Source organism: Carcharhinus amblyrhynchos, chromosome 1 (genome assembly GCF_965287045.1).
Source record: "Carcharhinus amblyrhynchos chromosome 1, sCarAmb.v2.hapA, whole genome shotgun sequence".
Lineage (NCBI taxonomy): Eukaryota > Metazoa > Chordata > Chondrichthyes > Carcharhiniformes > Carcharhinidae > Carcharhinus > Carcharhinus amblyrhynchos.
This window is the reverse complement of record NC_137324.1, coordinates 32,713,915-32,738,371: the sequence shown is the minus strand read 5'-3', so window position 1 is coordinate 32,738,371 and position 24,457 is coordinate 32,713,915. Positions and strand designations below refer to the sequence as shown.

Sequence of the window (24,457 nt, the reverse complement as noted above, 5' to 3'; positions counted from 1 at the left end):
CTGTAATGGCCACCAGATTGTATCCATTTGCGTCGATCTGCGCCACCAGCTCATCCACTTTATTCCGAATGCTTCGTGCATTCAGATAAAGTGCTTTCATCCCAGCCTTCACCTGGACCCTATTTGCCGTAACGCCACCAACCACACTCACACCCCCTACTCCCTCTGTTATTGGGACATCCTATGCTCTATACTACTCTAGGATTCTATACTCCTTATGGGCTTACCCTTTACCATATAACTCCCCCCTACATTATTCCGGCCAAAATGCATCACCTCACATTTATGCGGATTAAACTCCATTTGCCATGCATCTGCCCAATCAACCAGCCTATCAATATCCTGCTGTATTGCCAGACACTGCTCCTCACTGCCCGCCAATCCAGCCATCTTGGTGTCATCAGCAAATTTGCTGATCGCACCACCTACTCCCTCTTCCAAATCATTTATATACACTACAAAGAGAAGAGGCCCCAGTACCGAGCCCTGCGGCACACCACTAGTGACAGACCTCCAGCTAGAAAAGGACCCCTCCACTACTACTCTCTGACTCCTCTTTGCAAGCCTGTTCTCTACCCATCTAGATACCTGACCACATATCCCATGAGCTTTAATCTTCTGTACCAACCTACCTTGAGGGACTTTGTCAACCATGTAAAAGCTATTTCCTCAAAGTGGTCTGCGAGTTAAGAATGTCTGTGTGAATTAAAAGCTCCCTTTTAATTTGCAAATGCTTTATAAAAAAAAGCAGTAAAATTTTCGTCTTCAACAGGATAAAGGTTAGTTTATGACAAAAACATTGCTGTAAGTTACCAAGTAAAAGTTGCTAACTAAATACAAACAAAAATTAATTCAGACATTAATAAAATATACTTATAAAGATGAAATTCAGTTCAGTCATTTAAGATTGCATTGCGGGTGAATTATTGGCTGCCTTTCTTTCTCTTTATTGTTTTGCTTGGGATGTGGCCACAACTGGCAAGCCCAGGATTTGTTGCCCTTCCCAAATTGCCCTTGAACTGGGTGACTTGCAAAGCCATTTCCGTGGCAGTTAAGAGTCAACCACATCCTTATTTTTAAATCCCTTCATGGCCTATCTCGACAATCTGCTCTACTCTCTTTCCCCATCCTGCCAGAACTCTTAATTTCTCCTACTTCAGTCTCCTGCATATTCCCTGCCACTTTGCCATCCAGTTGCCCATAATTCACGCTTTGGAATATTCTCCCTAAATGCTTCCACCAACTCACCACTTTTCACTACTTTTTGATCAGATCACCTTTTTTGGTTCAATCAATCTTTTCTTCATTTCAATGTGTATTTGTTTTAGCAAAAAATGTAAAGCTGTCCTATAATGAATAGAAATTTCTATGTGTGGAACCACTGTTCATTGGCAATTGATATGGTAACTTCTCATAAACGCAATTTTCTTTTATTTGTTTGAGGCTACGAGATCTTCTGGAAGCTGAAGAAAATGAATACATGAAGCAACTGTCCCTTATGGGAGAAACACCTTTAGAGCGACAAGCAAAAATCAGACAACATGTAAAAGACTTGAAGATAAAAAGGGAGAAAGAACGACAACAACTAGTTGCAGAAAAGCTTGATCAGCAATTCAGGTAATATTTTATATGGGACTGACCTATCGATCTGAGGAATGTATCCTTGTTTTTACTGAAAGAAACACAGCTTTTGTGCAACCTCAAAAACTCACTTAAAAAGTGGATTGACATGAAGAGAATAGAACAAAAGAGAATGCTAAAATTCATAGAATTTTTTGGGATTATTAATGCAGCTGAGTGCTTGCCTTGTGATGGAGGTACTGAGTGACTCTGTGCATACCTGAATTCTCGGCGTGTCTTGGGTTTTTAAATACATTTGTATGTTTTAAGTTAGTTACCTGATGGTTTACATTCTGAATTATAATATGGGATATGTATCTTATGCCAGAAGTTCTACATAAGAACATAAGAAGTAGGAGCAGGAGTAGGCCATCTAGCCCCTCGTGCCTGCCCCGCCATTCAATAAGATCATGGCTGATCTGAAGTGGCTCAGTTCCACTTTCCCGCTTTCTCCCCATAACCCTTAATCCCCTTGCCTAGCAAAAACCTATCTACCCGCATCTTAAGTATATTTAGCGAGGTAGCCTCCACCACTTTAACGGGCAGAGAATTCCAGAGATTCACCACCCTTTAAGTGAAGAAGTTCCTCCTCAACTCTGTTCTAAACTGCCCCCTGCTTATCTTGAGGCTGTGCCCTCCAGTCCTGCTGTCTTTTCTGAGCGGGAAGAACCTCTCCACCTCTACCCTATCCATCCCCTTCATCATCTTATACATCTCAATAAAATCCCCCCTCATCCTTCTAAACTCCAACGAGTACAAGCCCAGTCTATTCAGCCTCTCTTCATAGTACAACCCCCTCAACTCCGCTGTCAGCCTAGTGAACCTCCTCTGCACTCCCTCCAAGGCCAAAATATCCTTGCGCAAGTGCGGCGACCAAAACTGCACACAGTACTCCAGCTGCGGCCTCACCAGTGCCCTGTACAGTTGCAGCAAGACCTCCCTACTTCTATATTCAATCCCCCTAGCTATGAAGGCCAGCATCCCATTTGCCTTCCTGACCACCTGCTGCACCTGTAGGCTGGGTTTTTGCGACTCATGCACAAGGACCCCCAGGTCCCTCTGCACCGTAGCATGCTGCAGCTTTTCGCCCTTTAAGTAGTAGTCCTTCCTACTATTATTCCCGCCAAAGTGGATAACCTCACACTTGCCAACATTGTATTCCATCTGCCTGGCCCTCGCCCACTTGCTCAGCCTATCTAGATCCCTCTGCAGACTTTCTACACCCTCCGCACAATTTGCTTTTCCACTTATCTTTGTGTCATCAGCAAATTTCGACACCCTACACTCAGCTCCCTCCTCCAGATCATCTATATAAATGGTAAATAGCTGAGGCCCCAGCACCGATCCCTGCGGCACTCCACTAGTCACCAACCGCCAATCTGAATAGCACCCATTGACACCTACTCTCTGCCGCCTATTTGACAGCCAATCCTCTATCCACGCTAACACCTTACCCCCAACTCCATGCCCCCTAACCTTCTGTAACAACCTTTTGTGTGGCACCTTATCAAACGCCTTCTGAAAATCGAGAAACACCACATCCACCGGTTCCCCTCCGTCCACCGCACTAGACACATCCTCATAGAATTCCAATAAATTCGTCAGACACGACTTCCCCTTAACGAATCCATGCTGCGTCTGCTCTATCAAACAATTCTTCTCAAGATGCCTCGCTATTTCTTCTTTGATGACGGATTCAGGCATTTTTCCTACAACAGACGTTAAACTAACCGGCCTATAATTCCCTGCCTTTTGCCTGCTATCCTTTTTAAACAGTGGCGTAACATTAGCCGTTTTCCAATCTTCCGGCACTTCCCCGGAATCCAGCGAGGTTTGGAAAATAATCACTAAGGCATCCAATATCACCCCCGCCATTTCTTTCAGAACCCTGGATGCATTCCATCCGGTCCTGGGGACTTGTCCACCATCAGTCCCACTAGTCTGTCGAGCACTACCTCTCTAGCGACAATGATCTCATTCAGGCCCTCAACTCCGACCATCTTTCCATCGTTAATACCCTAGGATGATAGATATTGAGGATTCTAGGATGGTAGTTATTGAGTACTACTTTACCTGCCAGAGGAAGAGATAAAATGGACTGGATTTTCGCTTTTGAAGTTAGGCAGTGGGAGACAGGAAATCGTCCAGCTTGCAGTGACTGCCTTGGGAGAAACTCATCTGATATTCAGATCAATAATAGTATGCTATAAAGGAATAACACAGCAGCTTGGAGAAAAGGATGATTGCAAACCATTTTGTGCCAGGCACAAACCGATTTTTAGGGCAGCGTGCTATTTTCTGGGATTGGTCTGGTCTGCACCAGATAAGGCTGAAAAATTGCCTCCTTGGAATCATACCAATAACATTGATTAACCATTACCCATGAATTCCTCGGGTTTAAGTGACTGTGGTTGCCATCTCAGGTCCGTTTTTCAGTCTTGACTCTCAAATTGAATAAAAGTACGGTCATCTTCAGTCGGCTTATCAATAACCCCATTGAATCCTCTGTCCTTTGCTTTATTACAGAGTTGCCTGTATTCATTAGGAAACTAGCTCTAAACGACTCTTACTAGAATTTTTTTTAGAGCAGCAGTCATTTGGTCCAAAAAGTAGAATGTTTCTTCAGAACTGGACCCTTGTTAATACTAAAAGTCTATCAACATGAGAAATAGATACACAATCAGGTAACTTAAATGCCAATACAGACTCTGGGACACGGGAGTTCATGAGATCACATCTGGAATATTGTGTGCAGTTTTAAGAACATAAGAACATAAGAAATAGGAGCAGGAGTAGGCCATCTAGCCCTTCGAGCCTGCCCCGCCATTCAATAAGATCATGGCTGATCTGTCGTGGCTCAGTTCCACTTTCCCGCCCTCTCCCCATAACCCTTAATCCCCTCTCTTATCAAGAACCCATCAACCCACTTCTTAAAAATATTTAGCGAGGCAGCCTCCACCACTTCAACGGGCAGAGAATTCCAGAGATTCACCACCCTTTGAATGAAGAAGTTCCTCCTCAACTCCGTTCTAAACCGCCTCCCCTTTATCTTGAGACTGTGCCCCCTAGTCCTACTGTCTTTTTTGAGCGGGAAGAGTCTCTCCACCTCTATCCTATCCATCCCATTCATCATCTTATACGTCTCAATGAGATCTCCCCTCATTCTTCTAAACTCCAACGAGCACAAGCCCAGTTTATTCAGCCTCTCCTCATAGCTCAACCCCCTCAACTCCGGTATCAGCCTAGTAAACCTCCTCTGCACTCCCTCCAAGGCCAAAACATCCCTGCGCAGGTGCGGCGCCCAAAACTGCACACAGTACTCCAGCTGCGGCCTCACCAATGCCCTATACAGCTGCAGCAAGACCTCCCTACTTCTATACTCAATCCCCCTCGCTATGAAGGCCAGCATCCCATTCGCCTTCCTGACCACCTGCTGCACCTGCAAACTGGGTTTTTGCGACTCATGCACAAGGACCCATGCACAAGCCGTCTTGAGTCTTGTCTTGCCACTGGATCGAGATGGGAATTGGGAAGAGAGAGTGAGGCTGACGCTGCGCAGCTCTCCCTCACTTTAATCCAAATCAAGCGCTCGTCTCAACACCATCATCATCATCAGTGTCCTGTTCAACCCTTGAAGTCCTGTGGCAATGGGCCACTATCGGGAATATCTTCCCTGCAGCGACCCTGTCTAATCATGTTACAATTTTATAAGTCTCTAGGAGATCGCTCCTCATTCATCCATACTCCAGTGAAAACAATCCTAAGCGAGTCAATCACTCCTCATACATCAGCCCTGTCATCTCCGGAATAAGCCTTTGCTACACTCTCTCAAGAGCAAGAGCATCCTTCCTCAGAAAAGACCAAAACTGCACACAATACTCGACATGTGGCCTCACCAAAGCCCTGTATAATTGCAAACAATACATCCCTGCTCCTGTACTCGAAACCTCTCGCAATGAGTGCCAAGATGCCATTTGCCTTCTTTACCGCCTGTTGCACCTGCAGGTTTACATAGAACATAGAACATTACAGCGTAGTACAGGCCCTTCGGCCCTCGATGTTGCGCCGACCTGCGAAACCAATCTAAAGTCCATCTAACCTACAGTATTTCAATATCATCCAAATGTTTATCCAATGACCATCTAAATGCCCTTAATGCTGGTGAATCCACTACTGTTGCAGGCAGGTCATTCCACACTCTTACTACTCTGAGTAAAGAACCTACATCTGACATCTGTCCTATATCTATCTCCCCTCTATTTAAAATTATGTCCCCTCCTGCTAGCCATCTCCATCTGAGGAAAAAGGTTCACACCGTCCACCGTATCTAATCCTCTGATCATCTTATATGCCTCTATTAAGTCACCTCTTAACCTTCTTCTCTCTAATGAAAACAGCCTCAAGTCCCTCAGCCTTACCTCATAAGACTTTCCACCGCAACAGGCAACATCCTGATAAATCTCCTCTGCACCCTTTCCAATGCTTCCACATCCTTTCTATAATAAGGCGACCAGAATGGTACACAAGGCTCCAAGTGCGGCTGCAACATGACCTCCTAAACTTAATCCGTCTACCAATAAAAGTTAACATATCTTACACCTTCTTAACAACCCTATCAACCTGGGTGTCAACTTTCAGGGATCTATGCATATGGACACCGAGATCTCTCTGCTCATCTACACTACCAAGTATCTTACCATTAGCCCAGTTTTGGCCTCCACATTTAAGAAAATATGTAATTGTTTTGGAGGTGGTCCAGCAAAGCTTCATGAATTGGTCTCTGGAATGAGGAGGTTGTCTTATGATGAGGCTAAGTAAATTAGGCTTATATTCCCTGCAGTTTAGAAGAGTGAGAGCAATCCATTGAAACCTATAAAATTCTAAAGTGGGTTGATAGGTGTGAGAGTTTGGTTCCATTAATTGGGGAGTCTAAAACTTAACGGGACAAACTCAGGATAAGGGGGCAATGATTTAGGACTGAGCTGAGGGTAAATTACTTTACTCAAAGGGTTGTAAATCTTTGACATTCTCTGCTCCAGAGGGTTGTGAATGCTCCATCACTGAATACATTTAGTGATAGGATAGACCAATTATTGGTCTCTAGTGGAATAAAGGGATAAAGGGCTGCAGCAGTTCATCTTTGTATATCATTCTCCTTGCAATGGATTACAACATTTCATTTGCCTTCCTAACCACTTGCTGTACGTAGATGCTAATGTTCTGTGATTCATGTACCAGGACACTGGCGATCCCTCTTCTGGGGATGAATTCCCAGCTGAATTTGAGAACTGGCTGTCATGCTGTCTTGGTTTGAAAGCTGGGAGTTTCAAGTTCAGTGGAATATCTGGATGGATCCTTGACGTCGCTCGACAATCCTCTCATGGTTTTAGCCTCCTTAAGCTCCATGAATGGCTATATTATCTGCAGTTCATCATTAATCCTGGACTTTTATCTCTTGTGATTGTCCTTCTGATTTAATGATGTTGTCTTTTATCCTGACAAGGGTATATGATATATGAACACTATGGGGTATATCACCTGTTATCCTTTGAAATATAGGGGATGTTCGTTTACTTATGATGGAATTTATTCACCCGTATCCTCTGCTAGTGGAGTGAGGGAGATCTTAGTTTGCCTTAATCTTAGCCTGGATTTGTGCTATCGGTGAAGTGGGATGGGTAACGGAGTCTTGCCATTTTGCTTTTGGCCCTGTGTCAAATTCAAATCTTTGGGATTCAGTGTTTGCAGTGCAGAGATATTTTCTTGTTTGTGGACTGATAATGGGCCTCCTTCTTTCTACTGGGATGTGTGTGCTACGTTGGTTCTATGACATTAGGGTTGTGTGATATTTAGTAGGTTGCTTTTTGTGTTGTAATCTTTGCATTTACAATGAAGGAGTATATTTTTGGTACCCTCTACGTTGTTCATGGTTAAGATGAGTAGTGTCATAGCAGAGTGGTGGGCACGTGATATGGTCTAGAGTTGGTGGGTAAGGCCTTGTAAGTCCTTATAATGGATAAGGAAACTCTCCCTTTAGATCTGGTGTCACATATTTCTTTTGTACTTTTGTTGTACTGGGGTTAAAGAATCTTTGATGGTTTCCTGTTAAGGTTCCAGATGTTTTGGGGTTATATGACCTATGATTAACTCCTGTTATAGCACAAAAAGACCTGGGAGGAGACATTGCATTGTATCACTGGCATCTAAGGTAGTTAAGCGTAGGGGAAAAGCTGGCGAAAGGGCGAAAAGCTGCAGCATGCTACGGTGCAGAGGAACCTGGGGGTCCTTGTGCATGAGTCACAAAAACCCAGTCTGCAGGTGCAGCAGGTGATCAAGAAGGTGAATGGAATGCTGGCCTTTATAGCGAGGGGGATAGAATATAAAAGCAGGGAGGTCTTGCTGCAACTGTACAGGGTACTGGTGAGGCCGCAGCTGGAGTACTGTGTGCAGTTTTGGTCGCCGCACTTGCGCAAGGATATTTTGGCCTTGGAGGGAGTGCAGAGGAGGTTCACTAGGCTGATACCGGAGATGAAGGGGTTGGACTATGAAGAGAGACTAAATAGACTGGGTCTGTATTCGTTGGAGTTTAGGAGGATGAGGGGGGATCTTATAGAGACGTATAAGATAATGAAAGGGATGGATAGGGTAGAGGTAGAGAGATTCTTCCCGCTTAGAAAGGATAGCAGGACTGGAGGGCACAGCCTCAAGATAAGGGGGGGTGCAGTTTAGATCGGAGTTGAGGAGGAACTTCTTCACTCAAAGGGTGGTGAATCTCTGGAATTCTCTGCCCGTTGAAGTGGTGGAGGCTACCTCGCTAAATATATTTAAGTCACGGGTAGATAGGTTTTTGATAGACAAGGGAATTAAGGGTTATGGGGAGAGAGCAGGAAAGTGGAACTGATCCACTTCAGATCAGCCATGATCTTATTGAATGGCGGGGCAGGCTCGAAGGGCTAGATGGCCTACTCCTGCTCCTATTTCTTATGTTCTTTCTTATGTTCTTATGGAAGCATGTTTTGGTGCACATCCAATTGTGGCACAAAAATTCTTGGTGGTTTAATCATCATTTTAGCTCTGCTAATGTCCTGCATTTTTTGTGGTTGACAGTAGCTACTTTAAAGACTTGTTCCTGTATTAAGTTCTGTAGCGTTGTTTCTCTTATCCTGTGAGTTTGGTTGTATCTTGCTGCGCCAATTGTGGCTGTTTCTTGTTATCCTGCTATACCGATATCCCCACCACTTCCTTCAATATATCCTCTCATTACTTGTATGGTGGGAGGTGCTGGATAAAATGAATAATCTAAACCAACCATGTTGAGTTTTTTTTATTTTTATTCCTATTTGTACTTGTTTGAAAATGACCTTGTTGTACTGTATAATCACAGAATCTCCCAGTGCAGCAAAGGCCCTTCAGCCCATTATATTTGCACTGACATGTGAGAAACACCTGACCTACCATCTAATCCCATTACCAGCGCTTGGCCCAAAGCCTTGAATATTATGACATGCTAACTATTCATCCTGCTACTTTCTAAAGGATGAAAAGCAACCCACCTCCACCATCTTCCCAGGCAGCATATTCCAGACTGTCACTGCCCTCTAGGTAAAAATGTCTTACCACAAATCCTCCCTAAATCCCCTGCTCCACAACTTGAACTGTGTCCCTGTGTGACTGACCCTTCAACTAAGGGGAACAGCTGCTCCCGATTCATCATATCCATGCCCCTCTTGATCTTGTACATTTTGATCAGGTCACCCCTCAGTCTTCTCTGCTCTAATGAAAACAACCCAAATATATCCAACCTCTCTTCATAATTTAAATGTTCCATCCCAAGCACCATCCTGGTGAATTTCCTCTGCATCCTCTTCAGTGCAATCATATCCTTCCTATAATGTGGCGACCAGAACTGCCATAGTACTCTAGCTGTGGCCTCACCCAAGTTCCATACAATTCCAACATAACCTCCCTGCTTTTGTAATCAATGTCTTAATTGATAAAGACAAGTGTCCAACCCCACTAACATTCTCTTCCACCTTCAGAAATCTATGGACAAACACACCAAGGCCTTTTTGTTCCTCAGAATTTCCTGGTGTCGTGCTATTCATTGAATATTTCCTTGTCAAATTACCCCTTCCAAAGTATATCATCTCATACTTTTCAGGATGAAACTCCTTCTGCCACTTATCTGCCCATTTGACCATTCTGTCTATATCTTCTTGTAGCCCAAGATACTCCTCTTCACTGTTAACTACCTGCCAATCTTTGTGTCATCTGCAAATTTACTAATCCTACTCCTCATAGTTATCTATGTCATTTATATAAATGGTCCAGCACAGACCCCTGTGGTACACTACTGAACACTGGCTTCTAGTCACTGAAGCAGTCTTCTGTCATCACCCTCTGTCTGCTACAACTAAGCCAATTTTGAATCCACGTTGTCAAATTACCCTGTATCCCATGTGCTTCTTTACAAATCTCCCTTGTCAAAGGCTTTGCTGAAATCCATATGAACTATATCAACTGCAGTACCCTCATCGATGCACCTAGTCACCTCCTCAAAAAAATTCAATCAAATTTGTTTGGCATAACCTGCCTCTGACAAAGCCAGGCTGACTATTCCTGATCAAGCTTTGCCTCCAAGTGCAGACAGCTTCTTTCCTTTGTAATTTTCTCCAGTGGTTCCTTACTGCCAACATGAGACTCACTGGTCTGTAGTTCCCTGGTTTATCTCTACAACCCTTCTTAAATAGCAGAACCATATTAGCTATTCCCCAGTCCTCTGGCACCTATCTTGTGATCAGAAAAGAATTAAAAATTTGGGTGAGAGCCCTGCAGTTTCTTCCCTTGTCTGCCACAGAAATCTGGGACAAACAATTCATCTGGATCTGGAAATTTGTCCACCCTTTTAAACCTACCAATACCTTCAATGCTTTGTCCTTCCCTATGTCAATTTGCTAAAGAACCTTGCAGTCTCTCTCCCAAAATTCTATCCCTTCATTTGCATTCATTCTACTGATGTACTCTGGCTCCACCCACAGATTACCCCCTTGGTCTCTAATGGGCCCCACTCTTTTCCTGGTTATCCTCTTCCCATTGATATACTTATAGAATATCTTGGGATTTTCCCTACTTTTACCAGCCAGAACTTTCTCATACCCCCCCTTTCCATTCCTAATTGCTTTCTTAATTCCACCCTGCACTTTCTATACTCCACTAATGCCTCTCTTTTCCTTCTTGTGGTTTCCTGAATATCTTTGGTCATCCCAACTTTCTTTTATTAATTAATTAGCATCACAAGTAGGCAGACATTAACGCTGCAATGAAGTTATTGCTAAATCCCCTAGTCAATACACTCTGGTGCCTGTTCGGGTACACTGAGGGAGAATTTAGCATGGCCAGTGCATCTAGCATGTCTTTTGGACTATGGGAGGAAACTAGAGAACCCAGAGGAAACCCATAGAGGCATGGGGAGAATTTGTAGACTCTGATCCAAGCCAAGAATCGAACCCGGGAATTGAACTGTGCTGGGTCGCTGGCACAGTGAGGCAGCAGTGCTGTCCACTGTGCCACCGTGTTTTGTTATCTGTAAAAGGAAATTGAAAATCTTAATAAAGATGTATATATTAAAAAAAATCACCCATGTTTATCACCGTACCTTTCTCACAACCCCTCACTATTTTTTCCTGGATACACCGACCTACAATTCATTTTAATACTAGGGGGCCTGTAATGTACTCTCACAAGTGACTTCTTACCTTTGCTATTCCTTATCACTACATAAACTAATTCTACATTTTGATCTTTAAAATTGTATCCCCTTCTGTTGTATTAATATCATCCTCATTAATCCTTCACTTTTTCCTAGCTTTCTGTCCTTCCAAAATGTTATGTCTCCATGAATATTCAGATCCCAACTTGAAGCTGTCATTTGGAGCCATGCAAATAAAGTCACAGCTTCTCAGACAATATTTTCCTAACAAATGCAACTGAAGGCAAATAATTCATCAAGTTGTTTGTTCCTGTAAGAATAAGTAGGTTTGTCTCCTATGCTTTCTTGTCTTAATATTGCACACAATCCTCTGAAAACCCTTGTGAAATATGCTGTTCCCTCCACTTTTGTCTGAAAAAAATCAGCTGTATGGTCATCATACTGAATATGGGTTTGTTTTGGAACTTTGAACACCAAAGCATTTTTTACCAGATCCGTAGATCTCTATTTTCTCTGCAACTGTTAGCAATGTTTCTTCTTACTAAGGTCAGTCTTGCTGACACATCCTGTTTGTTAACTCAGGAAAAATGCCAATGATCCTTGGGAGGACATGATCAATTAACTGATTTTACCAAATTCTGACTTCTCTTCATGACAATACCAAGTAAGGGAGAGTTTCAAATACATTTTTATAGTCATTCTTAAAACATTTATTAAAATTGCATACTATACGTTAACATTTTTTATTGAAAAGTCCAAGATCTTTCATTAAGTCCAATAACATAACCACTGTTACCATATTCAAACTATTTATATCAGAATGTTTCAATTGTATCAGTATTTCCATTACTCTGCTGTGACTCATGTCTATATATATATATATATATATTTCAGAGAGCAATGTGAGGAGTTGCAGACAAAGCTATCACATCAGCGAGAGCTAGAGTTGGTCAAGGATAGGGAGGCGCAAATAGAGTTCAACAAGAAACTGCAGAATCAGCAGAAGGAAGAAGAGCAAGTCTATCAAGAATTGTGGGAGAAGGATTGGCTTGCTAAAGAGGAGAGGACAGAAAGAGAAATGAAGGAGCAATATGAGAAACAGCAAGAAGTCCAGGCTGGTCTACAGCAACAAATGGCAGAAAATGATGCTAAGCGCATGGATCAGAAACGACAGATTCAAGAAGATGCAAAGATTATGGTAAGAAAATAATGTAAATTGTCTGAGCACGGATGCACATTATCTCACCTCTTTATTGGTCTTGTTTTCATCTCATCCACTTGAGGTGCCAGTTCTCTCACATTTTTTCTTCTCTATGTCAATTTTTAACTACTGGTCCTAAAGATGATGGCCTAGAAATTCAGTCTGGGTCAATCATGATTGCAAGGTACAGCCTTCACACCTGAATTACAAGACCCATCATCTTGAAGACCTTTGCTGTCAAACTCCTGGGCCATTGATTCCTTGCTAGGTACAGGCATGGATGTTGGGTGAATTTTTTTTCACCTTGGTAGCCATTGTTCAAGTGTGAATCTTTGTTTAAGCAATTTGGTTGTTACAGATATTGTCAGTCCATATACATGGATTTTTCAGCATGATAGTAATCAGATGGGAATCATGGTCATTCTTCCCCAACCCTAACCCAAAGATAAATCCATCACCATCTTACTACAGTCAGCTAATTCAGCATTGATCAGGAATTGAACTTGAGACCTTCTGAATCTAAAAGACATTATTATTTAGGGTAAGCTTAATGATCTTTAAGGAGAGGAATTTTTTTTATATGTCCTATACTCAGAAGACTTTTATTTATGTTTTTCCTTTATTTTTAGAACCTCGTTTCTTCCATCCATTTTAAAAAGCCTTTTGAGTATAGGAAAACCATTGCCACCAACAATTGACATTGGGAGGATTGTGAAACTGTTGTGAGAGAAAGAGGTGCACTTTAACACTGATAGGAGAGACTGCTTGTAGGAGATTTTGGTCTTCCAACTATAGAGCAGCTAAAAAAAACAAGATATTGCAGAACTGGAGATCTGAAATAAAAATGGAAAGTGCTGGAATTCTGAATAGTAATATTGGATTTGAAATGTTAACTTTGTTTCTCTGTCCATAGATATTGCCAGACCTGCTGAGTTTTTCTAGCATTTTCTGTTTTATTACAGGGAAGTTAAACTCTGACAGCCAGGGAAATCATTGTAAATCTCAGCTGAAAGTGGGATTTGAAATGCTAGTTTCCAGAAACTGTAGTCCAAATTTATTCTAACATCAGTACAGTCATGATTGGAATAATTGATGACCGATTTTAGGGAGAAATACATTTATTTCCAGTTATTTGTCTGAGATTGATTTATTTGCATAATTTCAGGCGCAAAATGTATTGGTGCACGGAGCACACTATTAGTGGGAGTAGAACAATGTGTGTAAGTGTCCTTAATGATTAAAAGGAAGTGTGAGGATATGGGAAAAAGTACTGAAGGACCTCAAGTATATCCATATTCATTGGTAAATAACATCCAGCCACAGGCTGCAGGGAAGTGCTGAAGTGAGGTAGTGCTACATGAGATGGTTATTGGGAAATCTATCACAATACCACCCCACAAGTTAACACCGTAGTATGTCTGTATGGAGGAGTCAAGTTTCAGCGACTAGCTGACAAGTGGTGTCAATGATTGTCTCAACCTCATGGTGTATGGTAGCTGAAGGCTTTTTTTACAGAGACAGTGCAAATCTGTGTCTGCCTCACTGCTGATCCAGACCTGTGAAGGTGGCCGTCTGTGGTTATCACAAAGTATGTTTCAGATCTGAATTCGGCGGCATTTTTCTAGTGTGACCAATCACTCGAGCATAGTGTACCACTGAACACATGGCATATTCTGATTCTTCCAGGAAAGCATACAATACTACTACTCAGGCATTCATACATCTTAGTGGCACCATTGGGAATACTGTCCTAGTTTACATTAGGAAGAGAAGCTGCTTTATACAATGAGCAGCTGCCGAAGCAAAGATCTCTGCCTTTACATGCAAATATGAAGATATCAGAGGGTGGGCAGAGACATCTTTATGCAGCCACATATGCTTGGCAATTATTTGTTATTCCTTCTCTTTTTCCAAACATACAGCAATTCCCATTACTGACAATAATAATGTAGGGATCAAAGTGAATAATCAATTATAACAATTGGCACAAGGATTTATGAGAACATAAAGACCTGCCTAAGAAAATAAAAAATATCTAAAATACACAAGAATACTGTGCCCTTTTCAAACAATCAAAATATTTCTCAAACCTGAATGTTCATTTCGCATGGTTTTAATTCTACAGCAGGGAATAATGTGCAGATGTTCCTGCCCCTAAATTAACATAAATGAGGTGCCCACATTTTTGAGGTGGGCACCTCCCTGATCCATACCACCGGAAGTAAAGTGCAATAGAAAACAATTATAGCTTCAGCAAAACAGAGTCCTGTCCATCTTTGCTCTGAGCTGCCTGGTTTTCACAGGCTGGATATGCAGCTGAATGTGGGTGCAACAATCTAGTGGAAGATCAACCAGAAAAATTTTCATATAAAATGAAATTCAGGTTATTTTATTTAAGTCAAGTTCTCATTGTGGGATAAAGATTCGTAATGATTATCTTCTAGAAGGATAAACTGACTAAGAAGAATGATTTTCAAAATAATGTGCTTGAAACTATTTGGGCTGCAGTTTCAGCACTAAAGCCTACATTTTAACTATTGGTGTCCGCCAAACAATTTTGTGGGGTTAATGTGCAAATATCTCACCCCAAAGATCCATGGATTCACCTCACCTATCTCCCATACAATTTAAACATTATTTTAAAGGGGATATTTGGCAGTCCAGGATGCTTCCCCAGCCTGTGGTAGCCACTTTTGGCATACTGGCCTCCAATCATATATTGGGGTTTCTTATGGGCCTGGAAACTGGGAACGGCTCATGTAGGAAATCACTGTTCCAGTCATTCATTCTGACATGGGCTGATAATGAGAAGGCTGAGGCTCTGCACTTTCAAAGCTGAATGGAACTTACAAAAAACATGGGCAGAAAATGCTGCAATTGATCAGCAAGTCATGCAGCATTTAATGAAGGGAAACACAGTTCACATTTCAGCTTAATAAATATTCACCTTTTTGAGGGGGTTTATCTAAGCTATTGTGAAAATGTTTTGCACCAGATATCAAAATTTGGCATCAATATTTTCATAAGTTTTTTAGAATTATTTTAGATATATCCCAGAAGCATAGAAAGTGTTAGAGATCAGCAACCTTTCTTATTAGAGCTGTACACTTGTCACAGAGAGAAAAACAACGTCTTTTAAAGTTGGAAGATGAACGGCTAGCAAGGGAGAAGGCTCAGAAACAGAAGGAATTCCGGGATAGTTTGAACAAATCAATGGCACTGAAGCAAAAACGATTAGCGAAAGAGGAGGCAGAGGAGCGGGCACTTGATGCAAAGATAAAGGAACATGCACTGAAGGAAAGTGCTGATGATGCCAAGGAACAATTGCAGAAAAAGGTAAGTGAGATGATTCACACTGTACCACAAGATATAAAAGGAAAATGTATGCATGTCTATGTCACTTTATCACATGTAGTATTATCTCAGTAATCCTCATATTTATTATTTTCTTATTTAATACTTATAAATACCTAATTTACTTAAATTGCTTAGAAAGTTGTTTCAAACTTCTCTGCAATTTCTCAGTCTTCATCCTCTGCACTGGCCATGAGGCCTTTACTTCGGTTGTTCAGTGTGGTTGTTTTGGAATGTTCTCTGTCACTCCAACCATGCCTACATTATAGCTCTGTTCCTCTCTAACAATGCTGCCACTCAGGTGCTGTATTTCTGTTCCTTGGGCTGGCCTCAATTTTATCCAATGTTAAACACTCCTTAGTTAGATTCTATCTCCATCTAATGACAATGTGTGCATACATACACCACAAGTGCGGATGTTGGCTTGCATTGGAGAGCAAGAGGAAAATCTAATTTTGCTCACAATTTTGTTCATTTAAAAATAATTATCTCATAGCTGGACCTGCGAAGAGAAATGCAGATGTATCGAAAATACTTGACTCAGAAGGCAGATGATGAAAGGCATCATGAAGAGGAAGCAAATCGGATTATTGATGAGGATATGGAGAAAATTTGGGCCAAACGCAATGAACAGACTCGCCTAAAGAAAGAGGCTCTAGATAGGCTCAAGAAGGAAGTGATGGAAACACGCAAGATTCAAATTCAGGAATATTGTAAGTCATTTATTTAGCCTTTCCTCAAACATTTCTTATTACCTTGTCAAATTATATATTTGATTCTGTAAGCAAGAAAATGGGTTAGTCAATCTAAAATCCTACCAACACTCAAAAGATTCCTGTCCAGGGTAAAGTTAAATCACCCATCATTGCCTGACACCTGTTATCATGGACAGTTGCCTCTGCAGTTGGCAGTAAGGATGCCAGTGGTTCAGACATATCCAGGGATGGTAATGGAAGTGCCTGGTGTGTTATCTGCAAGATATTATTCTGTGAACATGACTATGTCAGGCTGTTGCTTGACTAGTCTGTGAGACAGCTCTCCCAATTTTGGCACTAACCCCCAGATGTTAGTAAGGAGGACTTTGCAGGACTGTTTGTTTTGTCATTATCTTTTCTGGTGCCTAGGTTGATGCCAGGTGGTCTGCCTGGTTTCATTTCTTAGTTGAAACTTTGTAGCGATTGATACAAGGGAATGGGATGGCCGTAGTTATGGGGGATTTCAATCTGCATATTGATTGGTCGACCCATGTTGGATGCGGTGGGCTCGAGGAGGAGTTCTTGGAATGCTGCCGGGATAGTTTCCTTGAACAGTGTGTGTTGGAGCCGACGAGGGAGTGAGCTGTCTTGGATCTGGCGTTATGTAATGAGGCGGGTAGAATCAGGGACCTTGCGGTGAAGGATCCTCTTGGGGAGAGTGATCACTGTATGGTGGAGTTTCTGGTGCAGATGGAGGAGGAGAAAGTGGGTTCCCGGACACGCGTCCTTTGTTTGAACAGAGGGGAGTACGGTAGGATGAGAGAGGAATTGGCGAATGTGGACTGGGGGAGCGCGTTGCAAGGTAGGTCTGCTGAGGAGCAGTGGAGGATTTTTAAGGAGATCTTTCTTGGTGCTCAGCAGAAATTTATTCCAATGGTCAAAAAGGACCGTAGGAGGAGAGGTAATCAGCTGTGGATAACGAAGGAGGTGAAGGAAAGTGTTAAATTAAAAGCGGAGGCGTTTAGAGTAAGAGTAGTGGGCGAGAAGAGGATTGGGAGAGGTTTAAATGTCAACAAAGATTGACAAAGAAATTGATAAAGAAGGGTAGGAGAAACAATGAAGCTGGGCTAGCGCTTAATATAAAAAAGGATAGCAAGAGTTTTTATAAGTATATAAAAAGGAAGAGGCTGGCTAGGGTGAACGTTGGACCCTTAGAGGATGAGAAGGGGAACTTAGTGGTAGGGGATGGGGAAATGACTGAGGTCTTGAATAACTTTTTTGTTTCGGTCTTCACGGAGGAGGACGTAAATAATTTGCCAGGTGTTAGAGATGGAAAGTTGGTAGGACTGGAGGGTCTCAATGACATTACTGTTACTAGAGAGGCGGTGCTCGACAGACTGGAGGGGCTGATTGTGGACAAGTCCCCAGGACCGGATGGAATGCATCCGAGGATTCTGAAAGAAATGGCGGAGGTGATAGTGGATGCCTTGGTGGTTATTTTCCAGACGTTGCTGGATTCCGGGGAAGTGCCGGAAGATTGGAAAACGGCTAATGTTACGCCGTTGTTTAAGAAGGGTGCCAGGCAAAAGGCGGGGAATTATAGGCCTGTTAGTTTAACGTCTGTTGTAGGTAAAATGTTAGAATCCGTCATCAAGGAGGAAATAGCGAGGCATCTTGAGGGGAATTGCTTGATAGAGCAGATGCAGCACGGTTCTGTTAAGGGGAAGTCGTGTCTGACAAATTTCCTTGAGTTCTATGAGGATGTGTCTAGGGCGGTGGATAGAGGAGAGCCGGTGGATGTGGTCTTTCTTGATTTTCAGAAGGCGTTTGACAAGGTACCTCACAAGAGGTTATTGCAGAAGGTCAGGGGACGTGGAGTTGAGGGTAGGGTGTTAGCGTGGATAGAGGACTGGTTGTCAAATAGGAGGCAGAGAGTGGGGGTCAATGGGTGCTATTCGGATTGGCGGATGGTGACTAGTGGAGTGCCTCAGGGGTCGGTGCTGGGGCCTCAGCTATTTACCATTTATATAGATGATCTGGAGGAGGGAACTGAGTGTAGGGTGTCGAAATTTGCTGATGACACCAAGATTGGTGGAAAGGCAAATTGTGCGGAGGGTGTGGAGAGTCTGCAGAAGGATCTAGATAGGCTGGGCGAATGGGCCAGGAACTGGCAAATGGAATTTAATGTTGGCAAGTGCGAGGTGGTCCACTTTGGTAGGAATAATGGTAGGAAGGATTATTACTTACGTGGAGAAAAACTGCAGCAGGCAACGGTGCAGAGGGACCTCGGGGTCCTTGTGCATGAGTCGCAAAAACCCAGCTTGCAGGTGCAGCAGGTGGTCAGGAAGGCGAATGGGATGCTGGCCTTCATAGCGAGGGGGATTGAATATAAAAGTAGGGAGGTCTTGCTGCGGCTATATAGGGCATTGGTGAGGCCGCAGCTGGAGTACTGTGTGCAGTTTTGGGTGCCATACTTATGCAAGGATATTTTGGCCTTGGAGGGAGTGCAGAGGAGGTTTACTAGGCTGATGTCGGAGTTGAAGGGGTTGAGCTATGAGGAGAGGCTGAATAAACTGGGCTTGTACTTGTTAGAGTTTAGAAGAATGAGGGGAGATCTCATTGAGACGTATAAGATGATGAATGGGATGGATAGGATAGAGGTGGAGAGACTCTTCCCGCTCAGAAAGGACAGTAGGACTAGGGGGCACAGCCTCAAAATAAAGGGGGGGCGGTTTAGAACGGAGTTGAGGAAGAACTTCTTCACTTAAAGGGTGGTGAATCTCTGGAATTCGCTGCCCGTTGAAGTGGTGGAGGCTACCTCGCTAAATATTTTTAAGAAGCGGGTTGATGGGTTTTTGATAAGAGAGGGGATTAAGGATTATGGGGAGAGGGCGGGAATGTGGAACTGAGCCACGACAGATCAGCCATGATCTTATTGAATGGCGGGGCAGGCTCGAAGGGCCAGATGGCATACTCTTGCTCCTATTTCTTATGTTCTTATGTAAATGAACGGCTTGTGAGGCCATTTCAGACGGCAGTTGAGAGTCAACCATTGGATAAAAGCAAATTACTGCGGATGCTGGAATCTGAAACCAAAAGAAAAAATGCTGGAAAGTCTCAGCAGGTCTGGCAGAATCTGTAAGGAGAGAAAAGAGCTGACATTTTGAGTCCAGCTGAACTTTTGTCAAAGTCTGTGGCCCTGGAGTGATGTGTAGGCCAGTCCAGCTAAGGACAGCAGGTTTCCTTCACTAAAGAACATTAGTAAACCAGATAGGTTTTTCTGACAATCAACAATGGTTTCATGGTCATTAGTATATTTATAATTCCAGATATTTTTATTGAATTCAAATTCCACCATCAACCGTGGAAGGATTTGAACCCAGGTCTCCAGAACATTATCTGAGTTTCTGGATTAATAGTCAAGCAATAATACTACTAGGCCATCACCTCCTCTGTAATTGTATTTGCCATTTCTGCCCTGGGAAAAAACTTCCAACTGTACACCTTATTCATGCCCCGCATAATTTTATAAACTTCTATCAAGTTGGCCCTCAGCCTCCGTCTATCCAGAGAGAATAATTCCAGTTTATCAATCTCTCTTCATAATATCCCCCATTCCAGGCAACAGCCTGTTACAAACCTTTTCTGTACTCCCTCTGAAGTCTCCACATCCATCTGGTAGTGTGGCGACCAGAATTGTTCACAGTATTCCATATGTGGCCTAACCAACATTTTATGTAACTGTAACATGATTTGCCAATTTGTATACCCGATGCCCTGGCCGATGAAGGCAAACATGCCATGTGCTTTCTTCACTACCTTTTCCACCTGTGCTGCCATTTTTAATGACCTGTGGACCTGTACTCCCAGGTTTCTCTGTGTATCTATACTCCTGATGGTTCTGCCATTTATTTTATAGCTCCCACCTGAATTGGATCTACCAAAATGCATCACTTCGCATGTGCCCAGATTAAATTCTATCGCTATTTCTCTGCCTAATTTTCCAGCCTATCTATATTTTGCAGTATTTGCTGACAATCTTCATCACTATCTGCAACTCTGTCAATCATCTGCAAACTTGCTAATAAGACCAGCTACTTTTTCTTTCAAGTCATTTATATATATTACAAATAGCATAGGGCCCAGCACTGATTTCTGCGGAACACCACTAGTTACAGACCTCCATTCGGAAAAAAACGCCCTTCCGCTACCCTCTGTCTTCTATGTCCAAGCCAGTTTTGAATGCATTTCGCTCGTTCACTCTTGATCCCGTGTGATTTAACTTGTTGCACCAGCCTGCCATGAGGGACCTTGTCGAATGCTTTACGAAAGTCCATGTATACAACATCCACAGCCGTTCCCTTATCAGTCATTTTTGTCACCTCCTCAAAAAATCAAGTTCTTGAGACATGACCACCCTTGTTGAAAACCGTGCTGTCCTTCGCTAATAAGACCATTCAGTTCCAAATGTATATAGATCCTATCCCTAAGAATCTTCTCCAACAATTTCACTATCACTGACATCAAGATCACTGGTGGCGGGATTCTTTCCACTGCACAGAAGGAGGCTTAGTAACTGTTTCCTTCATCTCACCTCCCTAAGTACTGGCGAGTAAAAGTTTTTTTTTCCTTGCTACCCTTCTTAAATAATGGGACAACATTGGCTTTCCTCCAATCCTCTGGGACCTCACCTGTAGCCAACGAGGAAACAAAGATTTCTGTTAGTGGCCAGCAATTTCCTCTCTTGTCTCCCTCAGTAATCTGGAATTGATGCCATCTGGACCTGGGGATTTATCTACCTTAATTCTTTTTAATACACCTAACACTTACCCCTAGTAATGATGACTTGCTCGAGAGGGTTTTCATACCCCTCTGATCAGTGTGTCCTTCTCCTTTGTGAGGATTGACATCTAGGTCATTAGATCATTATGTGACATTTTTGAGAATGGGCTCTTTGTACAGTGAAGGACATGGCCATCACTGGACTCCTGCAACATTCTAATTAAAGCAATAACAACTTTGTAGCTTTTGATCTAGAAATAAATCCAGTCCTGTTTTCATCCTGGACTCAAAACTTCTTCAGCCCTCAACTAGAATATTATGTTGTCCTGGGGGGCATATCTTAGGAAAGACATTAGGAAGGCTGCTAAAAAGATTCATGAGAATGGCCTGAAGGGATGAGGAACTTTAGATACTGAAGAGGTTTTGGAGAAGTTGGAATTGTTTTCCTTGCAAAAGAGAACATGAGAAGAGTTTTCATATAGATATTCAAAATCTTGAGGAAAGTGGACAGAGCAGGCATGAGAAAACAGCTCCCAGTGGTGAAAGGATTGAGAGCAAGAAGGCACAGACTTAAGGTAATTAGCAAAGGAAGAAATGGAGACATGAAGAGAAACATTTTCATGCAGTCAGTAGTAAAGAATTGGAATGTGTTGCTCCAAGAGGGAATTGGAGTATTATCTGAAAAGGAGGAATGTGCAGGGTTACAAGGAGAAGATGTGGGTATGAGGTTAATTGCTCATTCAGAGAGCCAGTATACATATGACAGGTTGAATGGCCTCTTTCTGTGCTGGTTCAATTTGGTGATTCTATTGCTCTCAGTATTTGAAGTGCCCCATTGAAACACCTGTTGCTGTCATGTTACAAACAGCAATTGTCTATCCACCTCTCTCACTTAATCTTCTTGACAATGTGCTTGATGGATGTTAATCTCATCTCCCTAATCTTCTTCCTGCCCCACTCAGCTAACCCATTACTGCCTCTTGAATGTAATTATAAGGTGATGGATGATGTACAGTTTGCTTTCTCTTTTCAGTGGAGAAGAATACAAAGAACCCAGAACAGGTGGCAAAGGAGCGAGCAAAACTGATTCAATCTGTTGAAGAACAGGAAAAAGTGGAAGAAGAAAAATTGGCCAAGTATGTGGTTGTGGGGTATATATGGTGTGGATTACCAAGAGAATGTAAAAATTATCTGTTTGTTAAAGTTGCAAGACCATAAGACCCAAGTGCGAAATGCATTATATAATCGCACATTATATAGTGATGCTTGTTGATGGGCCGTGGGCTCAGAAACATCTGAAGTCCACAAAGGCTCCATATTAATATCAATTTAACTTTAAAATACATGCCTTCTGACTTTTGAAACCAACAATAATGCAGAAAATATCTTTTTCCTAATTAAAGTTAATTGGATGGCACAAACTTCACTCAGGTATTTCTTATGTTCTTATGTTCTTATACCCTAACTATGCTTCAAACCTTATATCTGTTTCATTACCATGTCTACTTAATCCGCTCCCATAACATACTCCATTTAAACTCACCCAACTCAACACTGAAACTCCCTCAGCTTGTTTGGCTTATTCTAAGATGTGCTTACAGACCTCCAGAATTCTACCTAAACTCTAACTCAAGATTGGTGGAGTAGTGGATGAGGTGGAGGGCTCTTGCAGGCTGCAAAGAGACACTGATAGGATGCAGAGCTGGGCCGAAAAGTGGCAGATGGAGTTTAACCATGATAAGCGTGAGGTGATTCATTTTGGTAGGACAAACTTGAATGCAGATTACAGAGACAACGGCAAGGTTCTAAGGAATGTGGAGGAACAGAGAGATCTTGGGGTTCGTATCCAGAGATCTCTGAAGGTTGCCACTTAAGTGGATAGAGCCATGAAGAAGGTTTACAGTGTGTTAGCGTTTATTAACAGGGACTTTGAGTTTAAGAGCCGTGGGGTTATGCTGCAACTGTACCGAACGTTGGTGAGACCACATTTGGAATATTGTGTTCAGATCTGGTCACCTCACTGTAAGAAGGTTGTGGAAGCATTGGAGAGAGTGCAGAGTAGATTTACCAGGATGCTGCCTGGTTTGGAGGGTAGGTCTTATGAGGAAAGGTTGAGGCAGCTTTTCTTTTTGGAGCAGAGGAAGATGAGAGGCGACTTAATAGAAGTTTATAAGATGATGAGGGGGATTGATAGAGTGGAGGTGCAGGGACTATTTCCTCAGGTGGATGTAGCTGTTTCTAGGGGCATAACTATAAAGTTCATGGTGGGAGATATAGGAGGGTTGTCCGAGGTAGATTCTTCACTCAGAGAGTGGTTGGGGTGTGGAATAGACTGCCTGCTGTGATAGTGGAGTTGGACACTTTAGGAACTTTCAAGTGGTTATTGGATAGGCATATGGAGCACTCCAGAATTATAGGGAGGGGGTAGCTTGATCTTGGGATTGGACATAGCTCGGCACAACATTGAGGGCTGAAAGGCCTGTACTGTGCTGTAATGTTCTATGTTGTATGTTCATCCAGAACGCTGTTGCTCTGATCCTATTCTCTGTAAGTATCTACGTTCCCACTCCCTTTGTCCTTGCCAACCTTCAACTGCTCCCACTTCCAAAATTTATCAACCTCAAAGGCTTTATTTCTCTTCTTCAAATGAACTTGCTTCAGCCAATCTCTGCGGTATTCTCTAAGCTTTTCCCCCAGGACACATTCTCTGCACTTCCATCTTTTGTCATAGGTGTGTCATATATGAAGTGAAATGAAGACAGGAGAGCAGCAAGATCAAACAAGTAAGTACTTTTTCTAGCAATCCTGTGCATCAGGAGTAGCAGGAATGCTGCCATTGCCTCCTCAAGTAAGCCTTCACAGCTTCTTCTCATTGCCCTAATCAGGTGATCAGACTACAATCCCAACCTGCCCTTATGTTTCAACCTGGAGCATCACTGATTGTGGCCTTCTACCACCTGCCAACTGGCAGTCAACCTGCCCCAGAATTGTACTCCCCTTCTCAAAATCTCCTTGGTTTGCACTTTTCCCATCATTAAAAACTTCCTCAGAACCTATCTATTCCATATCCTATTCAAATTTGTCTGCCACAGCATT

At 42.6% G+C, this 24,457-nt stretch overlaps 1 protein-coding gene across 1 annotated transcript in view; it reads left to right on the top strand.

Moving 5' to 3' along the window:
- cfap53 (cilia and flagella associated protein 53) overlaps positions 1 to 24,457 on the top strand; it is a 46,864-nt gene that overhangs the window by 14,185 nt on the left and 8,222 nt on the right. The window contains exons 3-7 of the mRNA XM_080197530.1: positions 1,444 to 1,617; positions 12,224 to 12,527; positions 15,648 to 15,866; positions 16,381 to 16,597; positions 22,395 to 22,497. Coding sequence (XP_080053656.1) covers positions 1,444 to 1,617; positions 12,224 to 12,527; positions 15,648 to 15,866; positions 16,381 to 16,597; positions 22,395 to 22,497 — 1,017 coding nt within the window. The remainder of the gene's footprint in view (positions 1 to 1,443; positions 1,618 to 12,223; positions 12,528 to 15,647; positions 15,867 to 16,380; positions 16,598 to 22,394; positions 22,498 to 24,457) is intronic.